The following is a 25,493-nucleotide window of genomic DNA, read 5'->3' as shown; positions in this document are numbered from 1 at the left end:
CTCAGGGGGTGTGACTGACCATGAAGGAGAGATTGCACCCCTGTCTGTAGTGAACGCTGTTTGTTCAGCGGAAGCTTCACTATCGCTGAGAGAGTATGAAACTCCATGCCAAGATATGTCAGTGATTGGGCCGGTGTCAGATTTGACTTTGGAAAATTGATGATCCACCCGAAACTCTGGAGAGTTTCCAGAGCAATGTTCAGGCTGTGTTGGCATGCCCCTTGAGAGGGTGCCTTGACAAGGAGATCGTCTAAGTAAGGGATCACCGAGTGTCCCTGAGAGTGTAGGATTTCCACCACTGTTGCCATGACCTTGGTGAAGACCCGTGGGGCTGTCGCCAGGCCAAAAGGCAGTGCCACGAACTGAAGGTGTTCGTCCCCTATGGCGAAGCGCAGATGCTCTGGTGCAATCGGTACGTGGAGATAAGCATCTTTGATGTCTATTGATGCCAGGAAATCTCCTTGGGACATTGAGGCGATGACGGAGCGGAGCGATTCCATCCGGAACCGCCTGGTTTTCACATGCTTGTTGAGCAGTTTTAGGTCCAGAACGGGACGGAAGGATCCGTCCTTTTTTGGCACCACGAACAAGTTGGAGTAAAAACCGTGACCTCGTTGCTGAAGAGGAACAGGGATCACCACTCCTTTCGCCTTCAGGGTGCCCACCGCCTGCATAAGAGCCTCGGCTCTGTCGGGGGGCGGAGATGTTCTGAAGAAACGTATCGGAGGACGAGAGCTGAACTCTATCCTGTAACCGTGAGATAGAATGTCTCTCACCCATCGGTCTTTTACTTGTGGCAGCCAGGTGTCGCAAAAGCGGGAGAGCCTGCCACCGACCGAGGATGCGGTTTGAGGAGGCCGAAAGTCATGAGGAGGCCGCTTTGGGAGCGGTTCCTCCGGCGGTCTTTTTAGGACGTGACTTAGACCGCCATGCATCGGAGTTCCTCTGACCTTTCTGAGTCCTTTTGGACGAGGAAAATTGAGACCTGCCCGCGGTCCGAAAGGACCGAAACCTCGATTGTACCTTCCGTGGTTGAGGTCTGTTTGGTTTGGACTGGGGTAAGGATGAATCCTTTCCCTTGGATTGTTTAATGATTTCATCCAATCGCTCACCAAACAAGCGGTCGCCAGACAATGGCAAACCGGTTAAGAACTTTTTGGAAGCAGAGTCTGCCTTCCATTCACGTAGCCACATGGCCCTGCGGAGTACCACCGAATTGGCGGATGCCACCGCCGTACGGCTCGCCGAGTCCAGGATAGCATTAATGGTGTAGGACGCAAACGCCGACGCCTGATTGGTTAAGGACACCACTTGCGGGGCAGATGTACGTGTTACTGCATTAATCTGCGCCTGACAAGCTGAGATAGCTTGGAGCGCCCATACGGCTGCGAATGCTGGAGCAAAAGACGCGCCTATAGCTTCATAGATGGATTTCAACCATAGTTCCATCTGTCTGTCAGTGGCATCTTTGAGTGAAGCCCCATCTTCCACTGCAACTATGGATCTAGCCGCCAGTCTGGAGATTGGAGGATCCACCTTAGGACACTGAGTCCAGCCCTTAACAACCTCGGGGGGGAAGGGATAACGTGTGTCCTTAAGGCGCTTGGAAAAACGCTTGTCTGGACAGTCTCGGTTTTTCTGGATTGCCTCTCTGAAGTCAGAGTGATCCAGAAACATATTTAATGTACGCTTTGGAAACCTGAAACGGAATTTCTCCTGAGAAGCAGACTCCTCAATTGGGGGAGCTGGGGGAGAAATATTCAACACCTGATTGATGGTCGCTATAAGGTCATTCACTACTGCGTCACCTTCAGGTGTATCTAGGTTGAGAGCGGCTTCAGGATCAGAATCCTGATCTGATACCTCCGCTTCATCCTCCAGAGAGTCCCCCTGCTGGGACCCTGAACAGTGTGATGAAGTGGAGGGAATTTCCCAGCGACCCCGCTTGGGCGGCCTGGGACTGCGGTCCGTGTCAGAGATCTCACCCTGTGACCTATGGGTTACCCCAGGGGCATTTTGCTGTTCCAAATGAGGGGGACCAGGGGTCAAGGATTGGACAGTGCCCGGGGCCTGAATCACCGGTCTGGACTGCAATGCTTCCAGTATTTTAGCAGACCATTTATCCATACTCTCAGACAGTTTGTCAGCAAAGGCTGCAAACTCCGTCCCTGTCACCTGGACAGTGGTAGCAGGTGGTTCCACCTGGGCCACCTGTAGCAGAGGCTCCGGCTGAGTAAGTGCCACAGGGGCCGAGCATTGCACACAATGAGGGTCAGTGGAACCTGCCGGTAGTACAGCTGTACAAGAGGTACAGGTTGCAAAGTACGCCTGTGCTTTGGCACCCTTGCTTTTTGCGGATGACATGTTGTCTCCTGTGAGAACAACCAGGAGGGTATATAGCCAAAAATCAACAGAGCGACCGTACAGTGCAAATGTATAGCCTATAAGCCTATATATATATATATATACACTTCGGTACTCAGTGGGGCCAGCACCAGAGGTGCTGCTTACCGACCGCTGAGAGCGGTTGTGTGATCACCAGATTCCCTGCCTGGGTCTCCCTGTGTTGTCTCTCCTCTCCAGCTTCTGAATCGCTGACAGGAATGGCTGCCGGCGTTCTGTGGGGAGGAGGGGACCGTGGGCGTGCCCAAGAAAAGTGCGGGAATCTAGTGCCCCAGTGTACTGAGTGAGGAGGGAGGAGGATACAAATGTATGCTCCAGCCCTCGGCGCTGACGATCTGTGCAGCGTCCCGCCCTTCCCCTGACTGTCAGGCCTGTGGGCGGGAATAAACGACACTAGGCCGCAGAAGCCGGGGACTAAAGTTATAAGCGCGGCCGGCAATAAGCGCGGCCGCGCGGTAGTCCCCCGGCGCACTAACACCTCCAGCAGTGCTGGAAAGTGTCTGGCACAAGCGCTCCATGTCCGGCGCACTAACACACCCAGCAGTGCTGGAAAGTGTCTGGCCCAAGCGCTCCATGCCCGGCGCACTAACACACCCAGCAGTGCTGGAAAGTGTATGGCACAAGCGCTCCATGCGCGATAGTCCCCGGCGCACTAACACACCCAGCAGTGCTGCAATGTGTGTGGCACCAGCGCTCCATGCGCTGTCCCCACGGGGACACAGAGTACCTCACAGTAGCAGGGCCTTGTCCCTGACGATACCCGGCTCCTATCCAGCACATTCCCAGGGGCTGCGGAGGGAGCACGGTCCCAGTGCCTGGAGACCGAGCCGGATCCCACTTCACCTAGAGCCCATTAAGGGATGGGGAAGGAAAACAGCATGTGGCTCCTGCCTGTGTACCCGCAATGGGTACCTCAACCTTAACAACACCGCCGACAAAGTGGGGTGAGAAGGGAGCATGCTGGGGGCCCTGTTATGGGCCCTCTTTTCTTCCATCCGACCTAGTCAGCAGCTGCTGCTGACTAAGCTGTGGAGCTATGCGTGGATGTCTGCCTCCTTCGCACAAAGCATAAAAACTGAGGAGCCCGTGAGCACGGGGGGTGTATAGGCAGAAGGGGAGGGGCTTTACACTTTTAGTGTAATAATTTGTGTGGCCTCCGGAGGCATAGCTATACACCCAATTGTCTGGGTCTCCCAATGGAGCGACAAAGAAATCTGGGTTTAATGCTGCGCTAGAAACCACATGAATGCAGGAGTATGTGATGAAATACTTTTCCTTTATTTCTGCAGGTCTACACGTTTCAAAGACATATCCATCTTCTTCATCAGGACAAATGTTCTTTAGTCCTGATGAAGAAGATGGATGTCTTTGAAACACGTAGACTTTCAGAAATAAAGAAAAAGGATTTCATCACATACTCCTGGATTCATGTGGTTTCTAGCACAGCATTAAACCCGGATTTCTTTTATCCATATTGTTTTAATATACAGTATACACAGAAAGCTGTGGGCGTGGTCAGCTTTCTGAGCCCTATTATATCTAAGAACTGCTGCACCCAGTAAACAAGTGATACATCTCTGCAATCAGGGTCTCTATTTTCTACACTATGCTGCTCTCAGTGAAGTAGCAAAAACCTGATGATCGATTCCCTATAATAGCATTCGTCTGAATACTTTCAGTGAATAAAAATCTGTCCCAGTCATGGTATGGAAACATAAGTGCACAGATCCTCATCCAGTTTGTCCACACTCGGGAGATAAATCCCGGTATGGATTTTCTGGGCATCCACAACAAGACCAGAGATTGTTGCAAGCACATTGTGCTGTGGATTGACTTTGGATGATGTCCCATACATTAAAGTAAGGAAATCCAAAATCCACTGTAATAATGAGCATGCTACGCATTAGAAAGATTATTTTTATGTGTCTGCATGGTTTTTTTTATCCACTTTGAAGTAAATTACTGCGCACTTGAAGTCTGCAAATCTGAAAGCGGAGATCTAGAATATTGTGAGAAATGTTTACAGAGAGTACAACGGAAAATTGAAGAATTTATTTTTACACACAAATAAGTCCTTTCTTTTCTGAAACCTGAGAATCCCTTTAAACCGAATGTGCATTTCTCTTAATGGAACTCATACATTGTTAATAGCCATTATCTAAATAACAAACTGACTTTACTGGAGAAAATGATTCTGTGGCACATTACAAAGAATGCTTTCTTTCAGGCCATCGAGGAATAACCCTGAGCACCTGGCTGCCCATGCATGCCACATCCTGAGGACAGTCCCAAAAGACTTCACGAAAACAAAAACTACTAGGTTAGAAATTGTGCTTACATATTTCAGACATTCATACACTAATATCTGTTTTCAGTCATTTCATGTACGTGAATGTTTAGGAATGTCTTCATTCCCCAGGACAGAAGGACTGTCCGGAGCACAAGGCGTGTTAGGAATATTAATTAGCTTCATATAGCTCATACGGCAGCCAAATCTTGTGCCGTCACAGGATATTCACTATGCAAGTGCCAAGTCCTGCAGATACCCACTGGAGCACCTGGCCCTGGCTAGTATCGTGTAGGTCTCACAAAAAGGAGAACAGAAAGCCCATAGAAAAGAGGTTCTCTGCACAGTTTTCTCCCATGTTCAGTTTCTGAGAACACTTGTGCAATTTCCTTCCCCAATTTCAGCAGCAGTTATATCTCTGAATTTTGCAACAAGCTAAGTCTCATAAAATAAAGATCAACAGAGGTTCCATTTACCAAAAAATAAAGCAAATACTCTGGCCTAAATGCATAAGCTTATATAAAGAACACACGCAGTCGAATCCCTCATCTGTAATTAAATATATGGTTGTATTTATTTTTAAATATGCACCAAACAGAACACAAGTTGCTGTAAATTCTGCATAATATATGCAGTGCGGGTATAACCGCAGTCTATTCTACAAGCCATGCACTTCTGAATTCTCATTGCGCTGGCGGAGCCTCGGGAAATGTAGGTTACCTGCTGCCATCTCTTGATTCACAAGCTGCACTTGTAGATTGAAGATTTGCTCGTGGACTTTACTGTGGGACAGCTTCAGTTTCTCTCTTCTGTTGACCATGTAGCACAAATTTCTTACCTGTTTAATAAAAATATATAAAAATCTAACAGATGTTTTAACAATTTGCTGCCTTAAACTTAATGCTAATAAGGTAAATCAGGCTCTACCGCTCAGTAGGTAGGTGCTATTGAGGTAAACAAATATAGTACAATAATAACCTCAGCACTCTAATGGACAAGAGAAGATTTGAGAATTTTTGAAAAATGTTTATGCAAAAAAGTGCACATAAGGTATAGCAAACCCGATGTTTCGGCTTTACAAGCCTTTCTCGAGGTTTTGCGTGGAAAAGAAGAAGAGACACGAGTCGAACCGCCAAGCAAAATAATTTCAGAGGTGCCACATTTTTGCAGTACAGAAGGTTCAACCAGGGATCATGGAATACAGTTTTGGGGAAATAGTGCCACTGCTGGTGAGAGCCTGGAGATGAGGAGGCGTCCTGGTGAGGCAGTGGTGGCAATGGAGATAGTGGCGTCACTGTATTCCATGATCCCTGGTTGAACCTTCTGTACTGCAAAAATGTGGCACCTCTGAAATTATTTTGCTTGGCGGTTCGCACTCGTGTCTCTTCTCCCTTTCCACGCAAAACCTCGAGAAAGGCTTGTAAAGCCGAAACATCGGGTTTGCTATACCTTATGTGCACTTTTTTTTGCAGTTTATCAAAATAAAAATGTTTAAAAAAATTCTCAAATCTTCTCTTGTCCATTTGAGTCCTGAGGTTATTATTGTACTGTATTAAACTTAATGCTGGGAAAACCTATCAATAAGACAAGTGAGGACGAATTGGCAAGCTGGGGAAGCACTTGGAAGGAGAGAACAGAGCGGCTTTTTATCCACTGACGAGGACCATATAAAATGGGACCTTGAATCAAGCTAAGAGTGTATGGAATCTGTAGGAGGCATCTGGTAATTTCAGAAGCTGCTTTTTTTTATAGCGTATGCTTGTCATCAGGTCAAAGGTGTCCATGTTTTGCTCTTATGTTTGTTTTTTTTTGGTCTCCAGAGCCTTACTATTTAGTGCTATTTTTTTGGTCTTTACAAATGGGCGATGCTCACAGGGTACTAAGGCAGCCTAAAGACACATCCCGAGAGAATCCTGTGAGTTTTTCCATGCGGCCCATCCGTTTTTTTGACGGATGTGGCTTGATACTGAGCACGCGCAGTGCAAAAAACCGCATCCGGCATCCATAGGCTTGCATTGTAAATCGCACAAAAAAACGTGCCAGGCAACGTTCCATCCGGCTGCTGCATGGGCTAAGTATGCCGCATCCGGCAAAAACAGGACGCAACGCAAGGCCATGCGGCACAATACAGCGCTAATGCAGTCTATGCGGAAAAAACGCAACCGGCGGCAAAAAAAACGGTTGCGTTTTTTCTGCAAAGCGCCATATTGTGCCGCTCAGCAAAAAGCGGATGTGTGAAAGCAGCCTTAGGCACCATAGGAGTTGTTGTTTTGTGACAGCTGGAGCCAAAGGAGGCCACACTGCCTCAGAGCATTTTTGCACAACTGGTGGTTTGGAGGCAGATGTGACTCCCCAGCTCTTACACCATTGTATACTAATGGGACAGAGGATGCTATATCATTATTAGGACTTCATATTCGGGTCAGCACCAAATCACAAGCACTGCCGCACATATCTGAAAGCATGTGACATACAAGCTTCCAGATCCCAGCTAGCATGTACGCTCACATGTGCAGATTAGTCGCTGAAATTCCTTGGACTTTCATACTCATGTGAAATCAATGTAATTGCTGCAAAAAGGCTCTCCATTCAGATATGTGGAGTGGATTATCAAGTCTCAGAAACTTCTGGAACATATCTGCCATGGACAAACAGCAGCTTGGCTGAGCTCCTATAACGTAGAAGCACAGTATATTTTTCCAACTTCAGATTGCTATAAATTAATCAGTGTAAAGACTTCAACAGTTAATCAACAGTCTGCTGAGATTTGTGGTCTGCAGAAATAAGAATACAGCTCTGGACAGAAGAAACAGCATAAGTAATACAATATTATACAAAGTTACTAAACTTATGTGGATAATTTCTAAATAGTATATAACAAAAGAGCACACCCCTCACATTTTTAGTAAATATTTTATTATATTTTTTCATGGGACAACACTGAAGATATGACACTATGATACAATGTAAAGCTGTCAGTGTACAGCTTGTATAACAGTGTAAATTTGGTGTGCCCGCTAAATAATTCAACACAGCCATTAATGTGTAAACTGCTGGCAACAAAACTGAGTACACCCCCAAGTTAAAATGGACAAATTGTGCCTAAATAGCCATTTTCCCTCTCCGGTGTCATGTCACTTATTCATGTGACAAGGTCTCGGGTCTCAATAGGGGGCAGGGGTGTTACATCATATGTTATCGCTCACAAACTCAATCATACTGGTCACTGGAAATTAAACATGTCACCTCATGTCAAAGAATTCTCTGAAGATCTGAAAAAAAAGAATTGTTACTCTACATAAAGATGGCCTGGGCTATAAGATGATTGTCAACACCCTGAATCTGAGCTGCAGCACGGTGGCCAAGACCATACAATGGTTTAACAAGACAGGTTCTACTCCGAACAGGCCTCACCATGGTTTTCCAAAAAAGTTGTGTGCACGTGCTCAGAATTATATCCAGAGACTGTCTTTTCAAACTAAATATACAAGTGGTGCAAGCATTGCTGCAGAGGTAAAGAAGTGGGGAGGGTCAGCCTGTCTTTGCTCAGATCATACACTGCCTACTGCATCATATTGGTCTGCATGGCTGTCGTCCCAGAAGGAAGCCTCTTCTAAAAACGATGCACAAAAAAAGCTTGCAAACAGTTTGCTGAAGACAAGCAGACTACCGACATGGATTACTGGAACCATGTACTATGGTGTGATGAGACCAAGATAAACTTATTTGGTTCAGATGGTGTCTAGCATATGTGATGGATAACAGGGGAGGAGTACAAAGACAAGTGTGTCTTGCCTACACAGTCAAGCATGGTGGTGGGAGTATCATGGTTTGGGGCTGCATGAGTTTAGCTGACTGTGGGGAGCTACAGTTCACTGAGGGGGTCATGAATGCCAAGATGTACTGTGACATACTGAAGCAGAGCATGATCCTTTCCCTTTGTATCCCAAAATGAAAGTGACCCCAAACACACCTCCAAGCCTAACGAAATGGAAAATAACGGTGCTGGACTGGCCATGCAGGTCTACAGACCTAAACCCTATTGAGCATCTGTGGGAAATCTTCAAATGGAAGGTGGAGGAGAGCCAAGTCTCTAACATCCAACAGCCCTGCGATGTAGTCATGGAGTAGAGGAAGAAGATTCCAGTGGCTCCTGTTAAGCTTTAGTGAACTCCATGCCAAAGAGAGGTAAGGCTGTGCTTGAAAATAATGGTGGCCACAAAAATATTGACACTTGGGGTCACAATTTGGACATTTCCATTCAAGGGTGTACTCACTTGTGTTGCCAGTGGTTTAGACATTAATGGCTATGTGTTATTTTGAGAGCACACCAAATTTACACTTACACAAGTTGTACACTGACTACTTTACATTGTATCAAAGTGTCATATCGTCAGTGTTGTCCTATGAAAAGATAATAAAATATTTACAAAAATGTGAGGGGTGCACTCACTTTTGTGATATAATGAGAGAGAGAGCCCAGGCTGCTCTGTACAACGTAAAAAATGCCTTTATTATACTCACCTGCAAGGCTGTCGCGTCCAATGGGAGTCGCTATTCTCGGGACCGGCGCCTCGTCTCTTCCTTCCATCACTGTCCTCCTTCCCAGCTCCATATGGATAACATATCCTACGCCATCCACAAAGAGGCACAAGTGCACTTTCATCTGCCCTGCTGAGGGCAGAGCAAAGTATTGTAATGCGCAGGGGGTCTTTGGCCTTTCTACCAAAGAGATTTGGGGGGTGTTTTTTGTGTATTCTACTAGAATAAAGGTTGTCATATTTATACATAATTTTTTCTATTTGTTTTATGTTTTTCACTGTACAGTAATTTGTATTAGTGTTAGGCAATAAATTTAAATTACATAGTACATTATTTTGTATTACTGTAATAAGTTTATATAAATACAGTAAATATTTTTGGGTTGTGGAACAAATTGTCAGTGTTCCAATTATTTCGGGAAAAATTTGCTTTGATAGAGTAACTTGGTTTAAGAGCTCACTTCTGGAAGGAATTATGCTCATCATTCAAGGTTCTACTGTATATATATTATAAATAATGGCCAGTCTTCTTGTAATTTTGCTTGTATTCCAACTTACACTACAGCTCATTTTTTCGAATTTGCTTTAGTCGCGTAGCCTCTTTTTCTGAGCTGGGCATTTCATTTACACAGTTTCCCATGGCTGGGTGTCCAGAGTTGGGACCTTGTCCCTTTCTGCCGTTATTCACATGGAGGTCGGTTATGACATATGGTAAGGTTCTAATATTGGAGAGTGTAGGACTGTCCCGACTGGGGTATACCTTGTTACGGTGGAATGGAGATTAGGATTTCTTTTTTTATCAAAAACATTGTTTACTAAGTACCCTACATTATTTATATGCACAACTGCTTTTTCCTTTTTTATCTACAGCAGGGTATACATATTTAGGTTAGTTTTTTTTTTTAACCTAACTTAAATAGTAGGTAATTTTCTGACACATTTCCTTTAAGGTTCCCCTCACCATTATCTAAAATACAGACAATCCCATATAACCAGTTAGGTGGTAGCAGACACCATTAATTTGGAAAATAAAATGATAGTTTACCGAGCTTTGATTTCTATAATACAATAGACATTTCATTCTTTAGATTAAAAAAATAAAACTTAATAAATGTAACACCCAACTTACTCTTTCAAGATCCTGCCTGAGGTGCATGAACATTCTCATCCTGGTATGAATACTGTCCTCCTTGGGTTGTATCAAGCCATTCTGTTCTTCCTCTTTAGGTGGTACAAGCGGTCTGTTAAAATTACTTTTTCGTTTTAACATCCAGAAAGAATATAATAAGTCTACTGCAAGCTTGGGCAACCCCAATTCAGCTGCTACATCATCCACATTCACCATAGTGTAAAAGTCTTCCTCCAGCTCCTTCAGTTTCTGGGCGCGGAGGCTAGTCTTTTCACTCTCACTCTGTAGGCTGCCCACAGGAGTCTTGTCAGGCTCGTCCTGTTCTGCTGAGCAGTGCTTGTTCTTACTGTGCTTTAGGCAATAGGACTTAAATTTTACTTCATCCCCTTCATCTAGAATAGTCTTCATGTCCAGACTATGCTCGAATGCACAAGTGACGTGAAAGGCTGTGATACAGCTCTTAACTGAGCACTACATAAAGAAGGTATAATTAGTAACACAGACACCAGCAATACAGCTACACAATGGTAAACTAAGAAGTCAGAAATAAGAAGAATTGGTGACAAGAAATCACAGGTAGAGGTCTCCAGTAGCATGGCATCTTACAGTACAGGCTGCTACAGAATGAGTCACCTGGACATCAAGTCATTCAGAACTCATGTATATTGTTTTTACAATCCCCCATGGTTAAAGGTTTTTTTTCTTAAGACTTATGACATATCACCAGTGGGAAAAGTCCAGTAGTCGGGAATCTATGTTGCGAAAGTGGAAGTCTTAAGGGTGCTTTACACACTGCGACATCGCTAACGATATATCGTCGGGGTCACGTCGTTCGTGACGCACATCTGGCGCCGTTAGCGACATTGCAGCGTGTGACACCAAGGAGCGACTATCAATGATCGCAAAAACGTCAAAAACCGTTGATCGTTGACACGTGGCTCCTTTTCATAATATCGTTGGTGGTGCATGCCGCTGGTTGTTCCTTGTTCCTGCGGCATCACACATCGCTATGTGTGACACCGCAGGATCGACGAACATCTCCTTACCTGCGTCCACCGGCAATGAGGAAGGAAGGAGGTGGGCGGGATATTCCGCCCGCTCATCTCCACCCCTCCGCTTCTATAGGACGGCTGCCGTGTGACATCACTGTGACGCAGCACAAACCGCCCCTTTAGAAAGGAGGCGGTTTGCCGGCCACAGCGACGTCGCAGGGAAGGTAAGTCCGTGTGACGGGTGTAAGCGATGTTGTGAACCACAGGCAGCGATTTGCCCGTGACGCACAACCGACGGGGGCGGGTACGCTCGCTAGCGATATCGAAGCGTGTAAAGTGCCCTTTATTCCAATGTTTTCTTCATCTAACGGAAACCATGAATGCATTGACTTTATTTATTATGCTTTGCTGATAAAGTGCTATCATTTCTCAGCGCTTTAAAGCCATCATCATCACTGTCCCCATTGACACTCACAATGTAAATTCTTTATCAGTAGGTCTTTGGAGTGTGGAAGGAAACCGGAGTGCCCGGAGGAAATCCAGCACACCCTGGAATCCTTTAAAAGTGGCAGATTGTAATAGATTTATTTACATGTTCTCACCCACAAAGCTCTCCACAGTGCGCCACCCCCCTACATCTACACCCTCCTCTCTGTCTATCACCCCACCCGTTCTCTACGCTCTGCAAATGACTTTCGACTAACATCCACACTAACTGGAACCTCCCACTCCCGGATCCAAGACTTCTCCCGAGCTGCACCAATCCTCTGGAACGCTCTACCCCAAGAAGTTAGGACGAATCACAACTTACTGAGCTTCAGACGCTCCCTAAAAACGCAAAAACTTTTTAGGGTGGCCCATCACACTCCCTAGCCAAACTAAATTTACATAGTCCCTCCACAACTTCTCAGAAAATAACCCCACGTCAAACTCCATGGCAACCAAATGCATCTCAAGGTTCTGGTCCACTGGTCCAGGAAGACATTATCTATCCCCCATTTACTTGAGATGGCTGGATTGTCATTGTAAATAAGCACTTGTACCTTGCCCCCCCCATCTCATGGTAGATTGTAAGGTCTCATTGTAAGGTTGTCTTTTTTCCCTCTAAATATTGTATTTTCTATAACTGTTATTTGTTTGTATATGATCCTCCTGAATTGTAAAGCGCTGCGGAATATGTTGGCGCTATAGAAGATTATTATTATTATTACATGCATATGGGTCTTAAAGTCATAAAAAGACAATCCTTTGATTTAAAGTAAAGCATAGACATGTACTGTACCTGTATGCAGGCTCCGGTCTTTAGTTTGCAGAGACTGCAGACCAATGCCCACCGGCTTGGAGGTATATGGGAAAGCTTGGTGATGGGTTCCATTCTTTCCGGGCAAGCTATGCTAACCTGTATAGAAAAGGAATGATACTATTGTGTTATTACACCAAAAGTAACAGATTATTGTCGGTGTTGGTGGTCATTGGATAAAAAGAATTCTAAAAGGCCTTTGGATTAAAGTGGATGTGTTACTATATATCTGGATCATATAATTGATGTTTTTTTCCTTAGGAGAGGCCGTGAATGTATGAGCAGTGGAAGATTGCAGCCACTTCACTCCATATCCAGAAAAAGCATTGTACATGCAAGCGTAATTAAGCCCACTCAAGTTATCTTTCCAATCTGCTCCTATTCATGAGCTCAGAGCTGCCACCACTTTTTTTTTTCTATGTACCTTTGTAAGTGCAGTCGCTCAATACACACTAGGGACTTGCTCAGATGAGTGTATAATTGGTCCACGCGCTGCCCATACACAAAACTGATAACATATGGGACAGCACATTGACCAATGTAAGTCAATAGCGTGGTTCACAGGAATGTTTTTACTCACAAGCGAATGATCCCAGTTTACAAAATATTGCAGCATGCGCTACTTTGATCTGTTTTACAAATTATACTCTCCCATCATACTCAATGGATGGATAAAAAAAAAAAAAAGCCACATACCATATGGACACCATATGTATGAGATCCATTTTTTTTTGTGTGGATCCATTGTAATCACTAACATTGATAACTGTATTTGGCTGATTGTTTTAATTGTTGATGCAAAAAACAGATGCCATATGGATGTAAAAAATATAACAAAAAAAACCCAAACCAACTTACGGATAACACAATAGAAAAATGTTGTTTCCTTATATCATCGGGGTCACGGTGTTCAGGACGCACATCCGGCGCTGTTAGCGATATCGTTGTGTGTGACTAAAAGGAGCGACGATCAACGATCGCAAAAACGTCAAAAATCGTTGATCGTTGACACATTGCTCCTTTTCATAATATCGTTGGTGGTACATGAAACTGGTTGTTCGTCGTTCCTGCGGCAGAACACATCGCTGTGTGTGACACCACAGGAACGACGAACATCATCCTACCTGTGTCCACTGGAAAGGAGGAAAAAAAGGAGGTGGGCGGCATGTTCCGGCCGCTCATCTCCTCCCCTCCTCTTCTATTGGGCGGCTGTTTTGTGACGCCGCTGTGACGCCGAACGCACCTCCCCCTTGAACGAGGGATTGTTTGGCAGCAACCGCGACGTCGCTGAACAGGTATGTATGTGTGACGCTGCCGCAGCGATATTGTTTGCTACGGCAGCGGTCACCACATATCGCACGAACGACGGGGGCGGGTGCTATCGCTAGCGATGTCGCAGCATGTAAAGCACCCTTTAGAAGCCAGCACAATAGCCTTTATTAACACTTTATAGAAATGACTGCACCTATACTATTCGGCTTTAATCCAGGCTACTTCCTAATAAAAGGTAGCCCTTATGGGTTTTTACTTAAAGGGGTTGCTCACTACTTGGACACCCCCTTTTTATTCCCCATGTTTGGCACCAATAAAATAAAAATACTTATACTCAACACACGAGGGATAGTGATTAATCAACATGAGAGCTGCGGTGCTGCTCCCGTGCTGATGATTAACCAGTTATATGAAGCTGGGGAGAAAGAAGCCGGCGGTGATTGGATGCAGGGCTCACGTGACATCACAACCTCACGTGAACCCCGGGAACGTAATCTCCGAAACAGGAGGAGAGTTTAATAAGCTTTTTTATCTCAATGGAGGCCATGTGGGTTGTCAAGTAGTGGACAACCCCTTTAATTTCTATGAAAGCCTCAATTATGACCAAACATAAAATTAAGACATTAAGGTACAAGTTTGAAAAAGCTCTCAGTGGCTTAGGATTGAAGAAGAAAAAAAAAAAAAAAAAAACCCAAATGTAATATGGAAAACAGCATGCAAAGAACCCAGTGATCCCCAAACTTGTGAAAGTCACAGGCAACTTTAAAATGATAATATCATAGGTACCTCTGGTATCCATAATGCACAGCTGACATGAGCCCATTTTGTTCCAGTCCTCGTGGGCTTCATGGCTCCTCCTCTCTTTGGGCACAAAATACACTGCGGATGAACCCCCAACACGCAGGTGCGACACAGCCAACTGCCTTCTGGAACCTTTAGGATGCCATAACACGCCTTCCAGTACATAAAAGAAAAATCATCATGTCTTGTTGTAAGAGCTTCAGTACAGATAATGTTGGATAGAATCACAGTACCCACCTTTGCACGTAAGCAGCACTTGTTATAAGCTTTTACACAAAGCTTACAACATTGCATTTTGATAATAGTTATACCTATTAGTTATTTTTGAGTGATGGCTAAAAATACTAAACCTACAGAGCCCAAACTCAATAACCCATAAATTTAGAATGACTTGTAGATTTATGAAACGCCTAAAATAACAGACATATGACGTGCCATTGCAAATGCCAAGAACATTTTTTTTTTTAGATGTGCTGGACCCGACATGCAATAAAACATGGTTCACACATGAAACCGACCTGGTGAACGCAGATGTTGCATCGGTCACAGAACACCATGTCATTGCCTTCTTCGCTGTCTGGTGAACGACACACATCACAAATGACGTCCTCATCATACTCAATGCCTAAACCTTCTTCTGTCTCTATGGCGTGGTTCATGTTTTCATGACATTGACGTTCCAGCACCTCTAATGTCTTTTCCATAGTGCTCTCATCCAGAGGAGCACAACCTACACAAGGAAGAACAAGTTCAAATTGCATAAAATGATCCCAGAATAAGGAAATAAACATTGTTAAACTGACACCAAAAAGAAGGGAATTTTGTTTACTTACCGTAAATTCCTTTTCTTCTAGCTCTAATTGGGAGACCCAGACAATTGGGTGTATAGCTTCTGCCTCCGGAGGCCGCACAAAGTATTACACTCAAAAGTGTTAAGCCCCTCCCCTTCTGCCTATACACCCCCCGTGCTCCCACGGGCTCCTCAGTTTTGGTGCAAAAGCAAGAAGGAGGAAAAAGAATTATAAACTGGTTTAAAGTAACTTCAATCCGAAGGAATATCGGAGAACTGAAACCATTCAACATGAACAACATGTGTACACAAAAAAACAGGGCGGGTGCTGGGTCTCCCAATTAGAGCTAGAAGAAAAGGAATTTACGGTAAGTAAACAAAATTCCCTTCTTCTTTGTCGCTCTATTGGGAGACCCAGACAATTGGGACGTCCAAAAGCAGTCCCTGGGTGGGTAAAATAATACCTCGTAAGAGAGCCGTAAAACGGCCCTTTCCTACAGGTGGGCAACCGCCGCCTGAAGGACTCGTCTACCTAGGCTGGCATCCGCCGAAGCATAGGTATGCACCTGATAGTGCTTCGTGAAAGTGTGCAGGCTCGACCAGGTAGCCGCCTGACACACCTGCTGAGCCGTAGCCTGGTGCCGCAAAGCCCAGGATGCACCCACGGCTCTGGTAGAGTGGGCCTTCAGCCCTGAGGGAACCGGAAGCCCAGCCGAACGGTAAGCTTCGATAATTGGCTCCTTGATCCACCGAGCCAGGGTTGATTTGGAAGCCTGTGACCCTTTACGCTGGCCAGTGACAAGGACAAAAGAGTGCATCCGAGCGGCGCAGGGGCGCCGTACGAGAAATGTAGAGTCTGAGTGCTCTCACCAAATCTAACAAGTGCAAATCCTTTTCACATTGGTGAACCGGATGAGGACAAAAAGAAGGTAAGGAGATATCCTGATTGAGATGAAAGGAGGATACCACGTTAGGGAGAAAATCCGGAACCGGACGTAGAACCACCTTGTCCTGGTGAACACCAGGAAAGGGGCTTTGCACGACAATGCTGCTAGCTCAGACACTCTCCGAAGAGAAGTGACTGCTACAAGAAAAACCCCTTTCTGCGAAAGTCGTGAGAGGGAAATATCTCTCATTGGCTTCAATGGTGGTTTCTGAAGAACCATCAGAACCCTGTTTAGATTCCAGGGTTCTAACGGCCGCTTGTAAGGTGGAACGATGTGACAAACCCCCTGCAGGAACGTGCGTACCTGTGGAAGTCTGGCTAGGCGCTTCTGGAAAAACACAGAGGGCGCTGAGACTTGTCCCTTAAGGGAGCCGAGCGACAAACCCTTTTCCAGTCCAGTTTGAAGGAAGGACAGAAAAGTAGGTAATGCAAATGGCCAGGGAGAAAAACCCTGAGCAGAGCACCACGACAGGAAAATTTTCCACGTCCTGTGATAGATCTTGGCGGACGCTGGTTTCCTAGCTTGTCTCATAGTGGCAATGACGTCTTGAGATAACCCTGAAGACGCTAGGATCCAGGACTCAATGGGCACACAGTCAGGTTGAGGGCCGCAGAATTCAGATGGAAAAACGGCCCTCGAGATAGCAAGTCTGTTCGGTCTGGTAGTGTCCACGGTTGGCCGACCGTGAGATGCCACAGATCCGGGTACCACGACCTCCTTGGCCAGTCTGGAGCGACGAGGATGGCGCGGCGGCAGTCGATCCTGATCTTACGTAACACTCTGGGCAACAGTGCCAGCGGATGAAACACATAAGGGAGCTGAAACTGCGACCAATCCTGAACTAAGGCGTCTGCCGCCAAAGCTCTGGGATCTTGAGACCGTGCCATGAACATTGGTATCTTGTTGTTGTGCCGGGACGCCATGAGGTCGACGTCCGGCACCCCCCAGCAGCAACAGATCTCCTGAAACACGTCCGGGTGAAGGGACCATTCCCCTGCGTCCATGCCCTGGCAACTGAGATAATCTGCTTCCCAGTTTTCCACGCCTGGGATGTGAACTGCGGATATGGCGGATGCCGTGGCTTCCACCCACATCAAAATCCGCCGGACTTCCTGGAAGGCTTGCCGGCTGCGTGTGCCGCCTTGGTGGTTGATGTATGCCACCGCTGTGGAATTGTCCGACTGAATTCGGATCTGCTTGCCCTCCAGCCACTGCTGGAATGCTTTCTGGACAAGATACACTGCCCTTATTTCCAGAACATTGATCTGAAGCGAGGACTCTTGCTGGGTCCACGGACCCTGAGCCCTGTGGTGGAGAAAAACCGTTCCCCACCCTGACAGACTCGCGTCTGTCGTGACTACTTCCCAGGATGGGGGAAGGAAGGATTTCCCCTTTGATAATGAAGTGGGAAGAAGCCACCACCGAAGGGAAGCTCTGGTCGCCTGAGAGAGGGAGACGGTCCTGTCGAGGGACGTCGTCTTCCTGTCCCATTTGCGTAGGATGTCCCATCGAAGGGGACGCAGGTGAAACTGCGCGAAAGGAACTGCCTCCATTGCTGCCACCATCTTCCCCAGGAAGTGCATGAGGCGCCTCAAGGGGTGTGACTGGCCTTGAAGGAGAGATTGTACCCCTTTCTGAAGTGACTACTGCTTGAACAGCGGAAGCTTCACTATCGCTGAGAGGGTATGAAACTCCATACCAAGATATGTCAGCGAGTGGGCCGGTGTCAGATTTGACTTTGGAAAATTGATGATCCCCCCGAAACCCTGGAGAGTCTTCAGGGAAGCGTCGAGACTGCGTTGGCATGCCTCTTGAGAGGGTGCCTTGATCAGCATCCAAGTACTGGATCACCGAGTGACCCTGCGAGCGTAGGAGCGCTACTACAGTAGCCATAACCTTGGTAAAAACCCGTGGGGCTGTTGCCAGGCTGAACGGCAGTGCCACGATTGCAAGTGTTCGTTTCCTATGGCGAAGCGTAAGAAGCGCTGGTGCTCTGGAGCAATCGCTACGTGGAGATAAGCATCTTTGATATCGATCGATGCAAGGAAATCTCCTTGGGACATTGAGGCGATGACGGAGCGGAGGGATTCCATCCTGAACCGTCTGGTTTTTACATGTTTGTTGAGCAGTTTCAGGTCCAGGACCGGGCGGAAAGACCCGTCCTCCTTTGGGACCACAAACAAGTTGGAGTAAAAACCGTGGCTCAGTTACTGAAGAGGAACCGGGATCACCACTCCTTCTGCCTTCAGAGTGCGCAGCGCCTGCAGAAGAGCCTCGGCTCGCTAGGGAGGCGGGGATGACCTGAAGAATCGAGTCGGGGGACGAGAGGTGAACTCTATCTTGTAACCGTGAGACAGAATGTCTCTCACCCAGCGGTCTTTTATTCGTGGCAGGCAGGTGTCGCAAAAGCGGGAGAGCCTGCCACCGACCGAGGATGCTACTAGAGGAGGTCGAAAGTCATGAGGAAGCCGCTTTGTTAGCGGCGCCTCCGGTGGCCTTTTAAGGACGTGACTTAGACCGCCATGCATCAGAGTTCCTTTGTCCTTTCTGAGACCTTTTGGACGAGGAGAATTGGGCCCTGCCCGCGCCCTGAAAGGACCGAAGCCTCGACTGCCCTCTCCTCTGTTGGTGTATGTTCTGTTTGGGCTGGGGTAAGGATGTATCCTTTCCCTTGGATTGGTTGATGATTTCATCCAGACGCTCGCCAAACAGCCTGTCGCCAGAAATTGGCAAACTGGTTAAGCGCTTTTTTGGAAACAGAATCTGTCTTCCATTCCCGTAGCCACAAGGCCCTGCGGAGTACCACCGAATCGGCGGCCGCGACCGCCGTACGGCTCGCAGAGTCCAGGACAGCAATAATAGCGTAAGACACAATTGCCGAGGTCTGTGTGGTAATGGATGCCACTTGTGGCGCGGCCGTGCATGTGGCTGCTTCAATTTGCGCTTGACCTGCTGAGATAGCTTGTAGCGCCCATACGGCTACGAATGCTGGGGCAAAAGAAGCTCCGATAGCTTCATAGATGGATTTCAACCAGAGCTCCATCTGCCTGTCAGTGGCATCTTTGAGCGAGGCCCTCTCTTCCACTGCAAGTATGGATCTAGCCGCCAGTCTGGAGATTGGAGGATCCACTATGGGACACTGAGTCCAACCTTTAACCACGTCAGGGGAAAAAGGATAACGTGTATCCTTAAGGCGCTTAGAAAAACGCTTATCTGGACAAGCATGATGATTCTGGAGTGCCTCTCTGAAATCAGAGTGGTCTAGAAACATACTCGGTGTATGAGAAGCTGACTCCTCCGCCGGAGGAGCTGAGGGAGAAATATCCAGCATTTGAACGATGGACGCAATAAGAACGTTCACTATGGCGTCCCCGTCTGGAGTATTAAGATTGAGAGCGCCCTCATGATCAGAATCCTGATCAGCTGTCTCCGCATCATCAACCAGAGATTTCCCCCGCTGAGACCCTGAACAATATGATGTCGAGGGAAATTCTAAGCGAGCCCACGTAGTCGGTCTGGGGCTGGGGTCTGAGTCAGAACCCTCAGCCTGGGATGTATGAGATACCCCGGGAGGACTTGGTCCAACTGAGGGAGGCCAGGGAACAATGATTCAACAGAGTCCCTTTGCTGAGATACCGGCCTGGACTGCAAGGCTTCTAGTATCTTAGCCATAGTCTCAGAGAGTTTTGCAAACTCCGTCCCCGTCACTAGGACAGTGTCAACAGGTGGCTCCCCCTGGGCCCCTCTTAGCAGGGGCCCTGGCTGAAGAATTGTCACAGGGACCCAACAATGCACACAATGAGGGTCAATGGAACCTGCCGGCAGCTGGGTCGTGCAAGCGACGCAGGCAGCATAATAAGCCTGTGTTTTGGGACCCCTGCCTTTTGTGGGCGCCCTGAGTAACACAATAGGGTATATAGCCAGAATGAACTGTGCTCATACAGTGTAAAATATATACTATAAACAAATAATGTATTAATACACTACAGCACCATGGGGCTAGCACCACAGGTGCTGCTTACCATCCGCCTAAAGCGGTTATGAGGCCACCAGAGACCGTGTCTGGGTCTCCCAGGGTTTGTCCCTCTCTGCAGCGTCGGAGGAGCTGACAGGAAATGGCTGCGGCGTCATGACGAGAGGAGGGATCCGTGGCCGAGGTGCTCACACTGTGCACAGCGAGGGGGGTGGAGTATGGAAATCATACTCCAGCCCTCAGTGCTGCTCGTTCCGTGCAGCGTCCCGCCCTTCCCCTGCCTGTCAGGGCTGAGGGCGGGAGAAAGGGAAACTAGGCCGCAAGCAAGCCGGGGACTCGAGTATAAGCGTCGCCGCCGTAAAAGCGCGGCCGACGCCGAAGTCCCCGGTGAACTACAAGTCCCAGCCGCGCCGCAGTTTCCCATGGCAGCGGCGGTTAGCGCGGTAGCCCCTACATATAAACACACTCAGCGACGCTGAGTGTGTAATGGCACAGTTTAACCCGGTCAGTGCCGCGGTTCCAGGTGCACTAGCACAACCAGCAAAGCTGAGGTGTTGCCGTGCGCGGTCCCCACAGGGATACAGAGTACCTTCACGTAGCAGGGCCATGTCCCTGAACGGTACCCGGCTCCTATCCAGCAGGCTCCACAGGAGTTGTGGATGAAGCACGGTCTCAGTGCCTGGAGACCGATAGGATCCCACTTCACCCAGAGCCCTGAGGGGGATGGGGAAGGAAAGCAGCATGTGGGCTCCAGCCTCTGTACCCGCAATGGATACCTCAACCTTAACAACACCGCCGACAAGAGTGGGGTGAGAAGGGAGCATGCTGGGGGCCCTATATGGGCCCACTTTTCTTCCAACCGACATAGTCAGCAGCTGCTGCTGACTAAACTGTGGAGCTGTGCTGTGCGTGTCTGACCTCCTTCGCACAAAGCAAAAAACTGAGGAGCCCGTGGGAGCACGGGGGGTGTATAGGCAGAAGGGGAGGGGCTTAACACTTTTGAGTGTAATACTTTGTGCGGCCTCCGGAGGCAGAAGCTATACACCCAATTGTCTGGGTCTCCCAATAGAGCGACAAAGAAAAAGTATATATCTATCAAGTGGGAAAGGAATGATGGTAACTGCAGTTATTAACGCAAATCTGAGTAATGGAAATAGAAGGAATATATTTTAATAAAAATATTAAAGGCTGAAAATTGGCCAAGATTTGCACTAATTCCCTCTCTGCCATATAAAAATGACATCTTTTTCTTAGACTTAAATGCACGACATGCAAAAGCATTTTAGCAATTTGATTTCAATTTAAAGGTTTGCAACATTTCTGGTCTATATCAGGGATGTACTGTCTATTGCTGGCTACAGAACAAGTCCGTCAGTCAGCCCGCTATAACAGTACGACTTGGGGTTCGCTCACATCTGCGTTAAAAAAAAAAAAAAAAGTGCAATTCGAGAAAACACCGGACGGCACACAGGGAAAAACAACCCCCCACCACACACAAAACAATATAAAGGTGTAGATCGATAGATGATAAAGATATCAGATATATGGAATATAGAGATATTCTGCAGCTATATAATGTCACAACCCCACTAAATATGATACACTTGCACACTTTAGTGCCTTTCACATGACACTTAAGGGAGTTCAGCCTGATTTAACCAAATAAACAATTAAAAAATAAAAAAAAGACAATGTGGCATAAGGGGGGACCCCACGTCTTTTTTATTTTTTAATTATTTTTCAAAAGCAGCAAAGGTAAAGCAGACAGCTGCTGGCTGATATTATAAGGCTGGGAAGGTCAATGGTAATTGGGCCCTTAGCAGTCTAAAAATAGATGCCCACCCACTGCCCTAGCTGTTTTTAGTTGTCCTGGTGCAGTGGCAATCAATTTATTTAAAAAAACAAAACAAAAACATGCAGGTCCGCTGTAGTCCTGGGATTCAGCGTAATCCACAAATGGAAACCTGAAAAACATAAATAGCGAAATAAAAACAAAACAGTGTCCTACGTTCATCAATTTATTAGAAAGCAAAATTCCCAGGTCCACCGTAGTCCAGTACTACTCACGACGTTCCTAGACTGCGTAGATCAAAGGCTATGGAGCCTCAGAACAAGGCTCCATAGACTTTGAGCAGAAGCGAATCCCGACTCATGCTGCGCTCCGCTAAACCCGGTGACACTGAAGAGCAGTGATGTCAGGAATGTCACCGCTCATCACTGTGATGAGCGATGACATTCCTGACATCACCGCTCATCACAGTCACTGGGCGCTGCCCAGTGCAAGCGTCTGCTGCTCAAAGTCTGTGTGTTCTGTGGCTCCATAGCCTTTGATCTACGCAGTCTAGGAACGTCGTGGGAAGTGCTGGACTATGGCAAACCTGGGAACTTTGCTTTCTTAATAAATTGGTGAATGTGGGACAGGGTCTTGTTTTTATAGCTCTCTTTTTATGTTTTCCAAGTTTCCATTGGTGGACTACATTGGACCTGCATGGCTTACTTTTTTTAAAAATAAATTGGTGAACCAGGGAAAAAATTGGGGAGTGTTTTTTCAAATAAAGTATTTTTGTGTGTGTTTTTCCTTTTTACTTACTGGGTTAGTAATGAGGGTGACTGCTAGACACCTCTCCATAACCAACACCAGGGCTTGATGCCAGCTGACACTACAGAGCCAACATCAACTCCAACTACCATTACCCCGATTGTGACTGCACAAGAACAAAATCGGAAAGAGCCGAGACGAAGAGCCAGAATTGCCACATCTTTCGTGATGACTGATATTTTTAGGTTGGGAATGGCTCAATAATCATGGACCTTCCCAGCCAGATAGTATCAGTCCACAACTGCCAGATTTATCTTTTCTGGTTATCAAAAATAGAGGCATACGCTTTTTTTTAATTTATTTATTTGGTTAAACACCCTTTAGTGCCACATGAAAGGCACTAAAGGGTGCAAGCTTATAATATGCAGGGTGGTTGAGACATTATCCGAGGGATATTTCTTTATCTATATGTTTATATTTGATTGCTTTATTATTTCTTACAACTAGCAATAATTTACATAACATATTCTAGGATGTAAAAGAGGATATTAAAAACGCATTTCATACAGTTAAAATACACATGAAGAATGGATCTTAGGTGGGGGGGGGGGAGTGGGGGAGGACACTCGCATGACATACGGTGGGCACTCGTCCCACTTTTCTGGATGAGGATTTGAGCAATTTATATGCAAAGGTGAGTGAACTCAGAAGATAAGTCTTATCTGTCCAAAGTGGACAACCTTTGATTTGTTTCAAAGTGTTCATGTTCACCTTAAAAGAGTTGTCTTTTTTTTTTAAATCTCTCCAACCTTTAATGTAGGTGTTTTGGCCTAAAAACCTTTTTACAATTCGGTTCCATTAAAAATGTTGGCCTTTTGCTGAGCACAATCAACTTTGATGTGATCTATGTTCATAAATCAGCTGGTAGGAGCTCAGAAAAGGAAGAATAAGAGTTATGTATTCTGGCAAACTGTTATTGTGGGCTGAGACTGATGGATTCTCAATGAACTTATTCTGTAGCCTGCAATAGACCGTGAAATACAGAGGCGATGATAGGCAAAGGGTGCAAAATTTTTAATGAAACCCAATTTTAAAATGATTTTTAGCTCGATTAACATGTATAAAAGGAAAAATAAAAAATTGCCCTGAAAAGGTGGACAACCCTTTTAATGTAGCCTAAACAATGTCTGCTTTAGAGAGACTGACAATTCATCTTATTGCTTCAGGATTGTTGATTTTAGATCATGACTTTAGCGGAGCAGTTTACCTGTAATATGTTTAACACCTTGGCTATTAGCACTGAACGTTAATCGGGCTTGTTGGGAGCAGATGAATGGAGCAGGTTCAGGAGCGGAGTCTGCATCTTTCTAGGCAGCTGATGACTGCAGAATTCAGTGATAAGCTGCCTTAAACAGCTGTGAGTGAAGCGGAGCTCAATCCGCGACTGGCAACCTGTTAAATGCCCCCATTAGCCACTGAAACAGGCACTTACATCACGTAGCCCAAGACACACGCTCTTCTAACTGCTCATCAACCATTGGAATCGTGGGGAGGTGATCGATTGCCAATGACATCTGGGGCTTCTGCTGAAGACCCCAGTTTTTCTCATGACAGCACTCCTGTAAATTACAGCCCGTGGCTGGGGTTCATTATGAAGCCATGATTTGTGCTGTACATAGCAATACCGTATTATTGCAGTATGTAATATAAGCAATTAGATGATCGCTGCTTCAAGTTCTTTTAGGTGGCTACAAAGTACAAGTAAAAAGCAAGAGGGCTTTAAAAAAAAAACAAAAAAAAAACAAAACAAACAAACAATACAGTGGAACCTTGCTTAACGAGAACAATCCGTTCTGGGACTGTGCTTGTTAATCAAGGTACTCGTTCAGCAGAGCACAATTTCCCATAGGAAATCATTGCAATGCAGACAATTCGTTCCACAACTTCTAAAATGTCCCATCCTGGTCCCCTATTCTATCATTCCAAACATGCACAACCACACACACACACACACACACACACACACACGCGCACACACACGCACACAAACTCACACAAACTCACACAAACTCACACAAACACACACAAACACACACAAACACACACAAACACACAAACACACACAAACACACACATATTATATGCTTACCTTACCTTCCATCGCTGGTCTGCTGGGACTTGCTGTTCTCTGGTACGGGGCCGGGCTGTGTAACGCGTAACCATAACGACGAGGCAGGAACTTCCCGGCCAGAGCGCTGACGTCAAAGGCAGAGCCGCTTGCCTCTGATTGGCCAGCGCTCTGCCTTTCATTAGCGGTGACAGGAAGTTCCTCCCTTGTCGCTATGGATGCAGATACACAGCGTGGACTGGAGCACCCAGGAGGCCAGCGATGAAATGAAAGGTAAACATATTTTGTTATATTATATGCCCACGTTACCTTCCGTTCCATCGCAGGCCTCCTGGGTTTTGTAGTTCGCCGCGAGGACGTCGCGATGTACCCGGGAACTACAAGAACCATG

The 25,493-nt window shown here is 46.4% G+C and overlaps 1 protein-coding gene across 1 annotated transcript in view; it reads right to left on the bottom strand.

Moving 5' to 3' along the window:
• The window catches only part of JADE3 (jade family PHD finger 3), a 115,096-nt gene that overhangs the window by 12,483 nt on the left and 77,120 nt on the right, over positions 1 to 25,493 (bottom strand). Inside the window, exons 6-10 of the mRNA XM_075336630.1 lie at positions 15,244 to 15,455; positions 14,711 to 14,878; positions 12,635 to 12,751; positions 10,361 to 10,831; positions 5,411 to 5,528 (exon numbers count right to left, since the gene is read on the bottom strand). Coding sequence (XP_075192745.1) covers positions 5,411 to 5,528; positions 10,361 to 10,831; positions 12,635 to 12,751; positions 14,711 to 14,878; positions 15,244 to 15,455 — 1,086 coding nt within the window. The remainder of the gene's footprint in view (positions 1 to 5,410; positions 5,529 to 10,360; positions 10,832 to 12,634; positions 12,752 to 14,710; positions 14,879 to 15,243; positions 15,456 to 25,493) is intronic.

The sequence above is a fragment of the Anomaloglossus baeobatrachus genome, chromosome 2 (assembly GCF_048569485.1).
Source record: "Anomaloglossus baeobatrachus isolate aAnoBae1 chromosome 2, aAnoBae1.hap1, whole genome shotgun sequence".
NCBI lineage: Eukaryota > Metazoa > Chordata > Amphibia > Anura > Aromobatidae > Anomaloglossus > Anomaloglossus baeobatrachus.
This window is presented reverse-complemented; position numbering and strand designations above follow the sequence as displayed.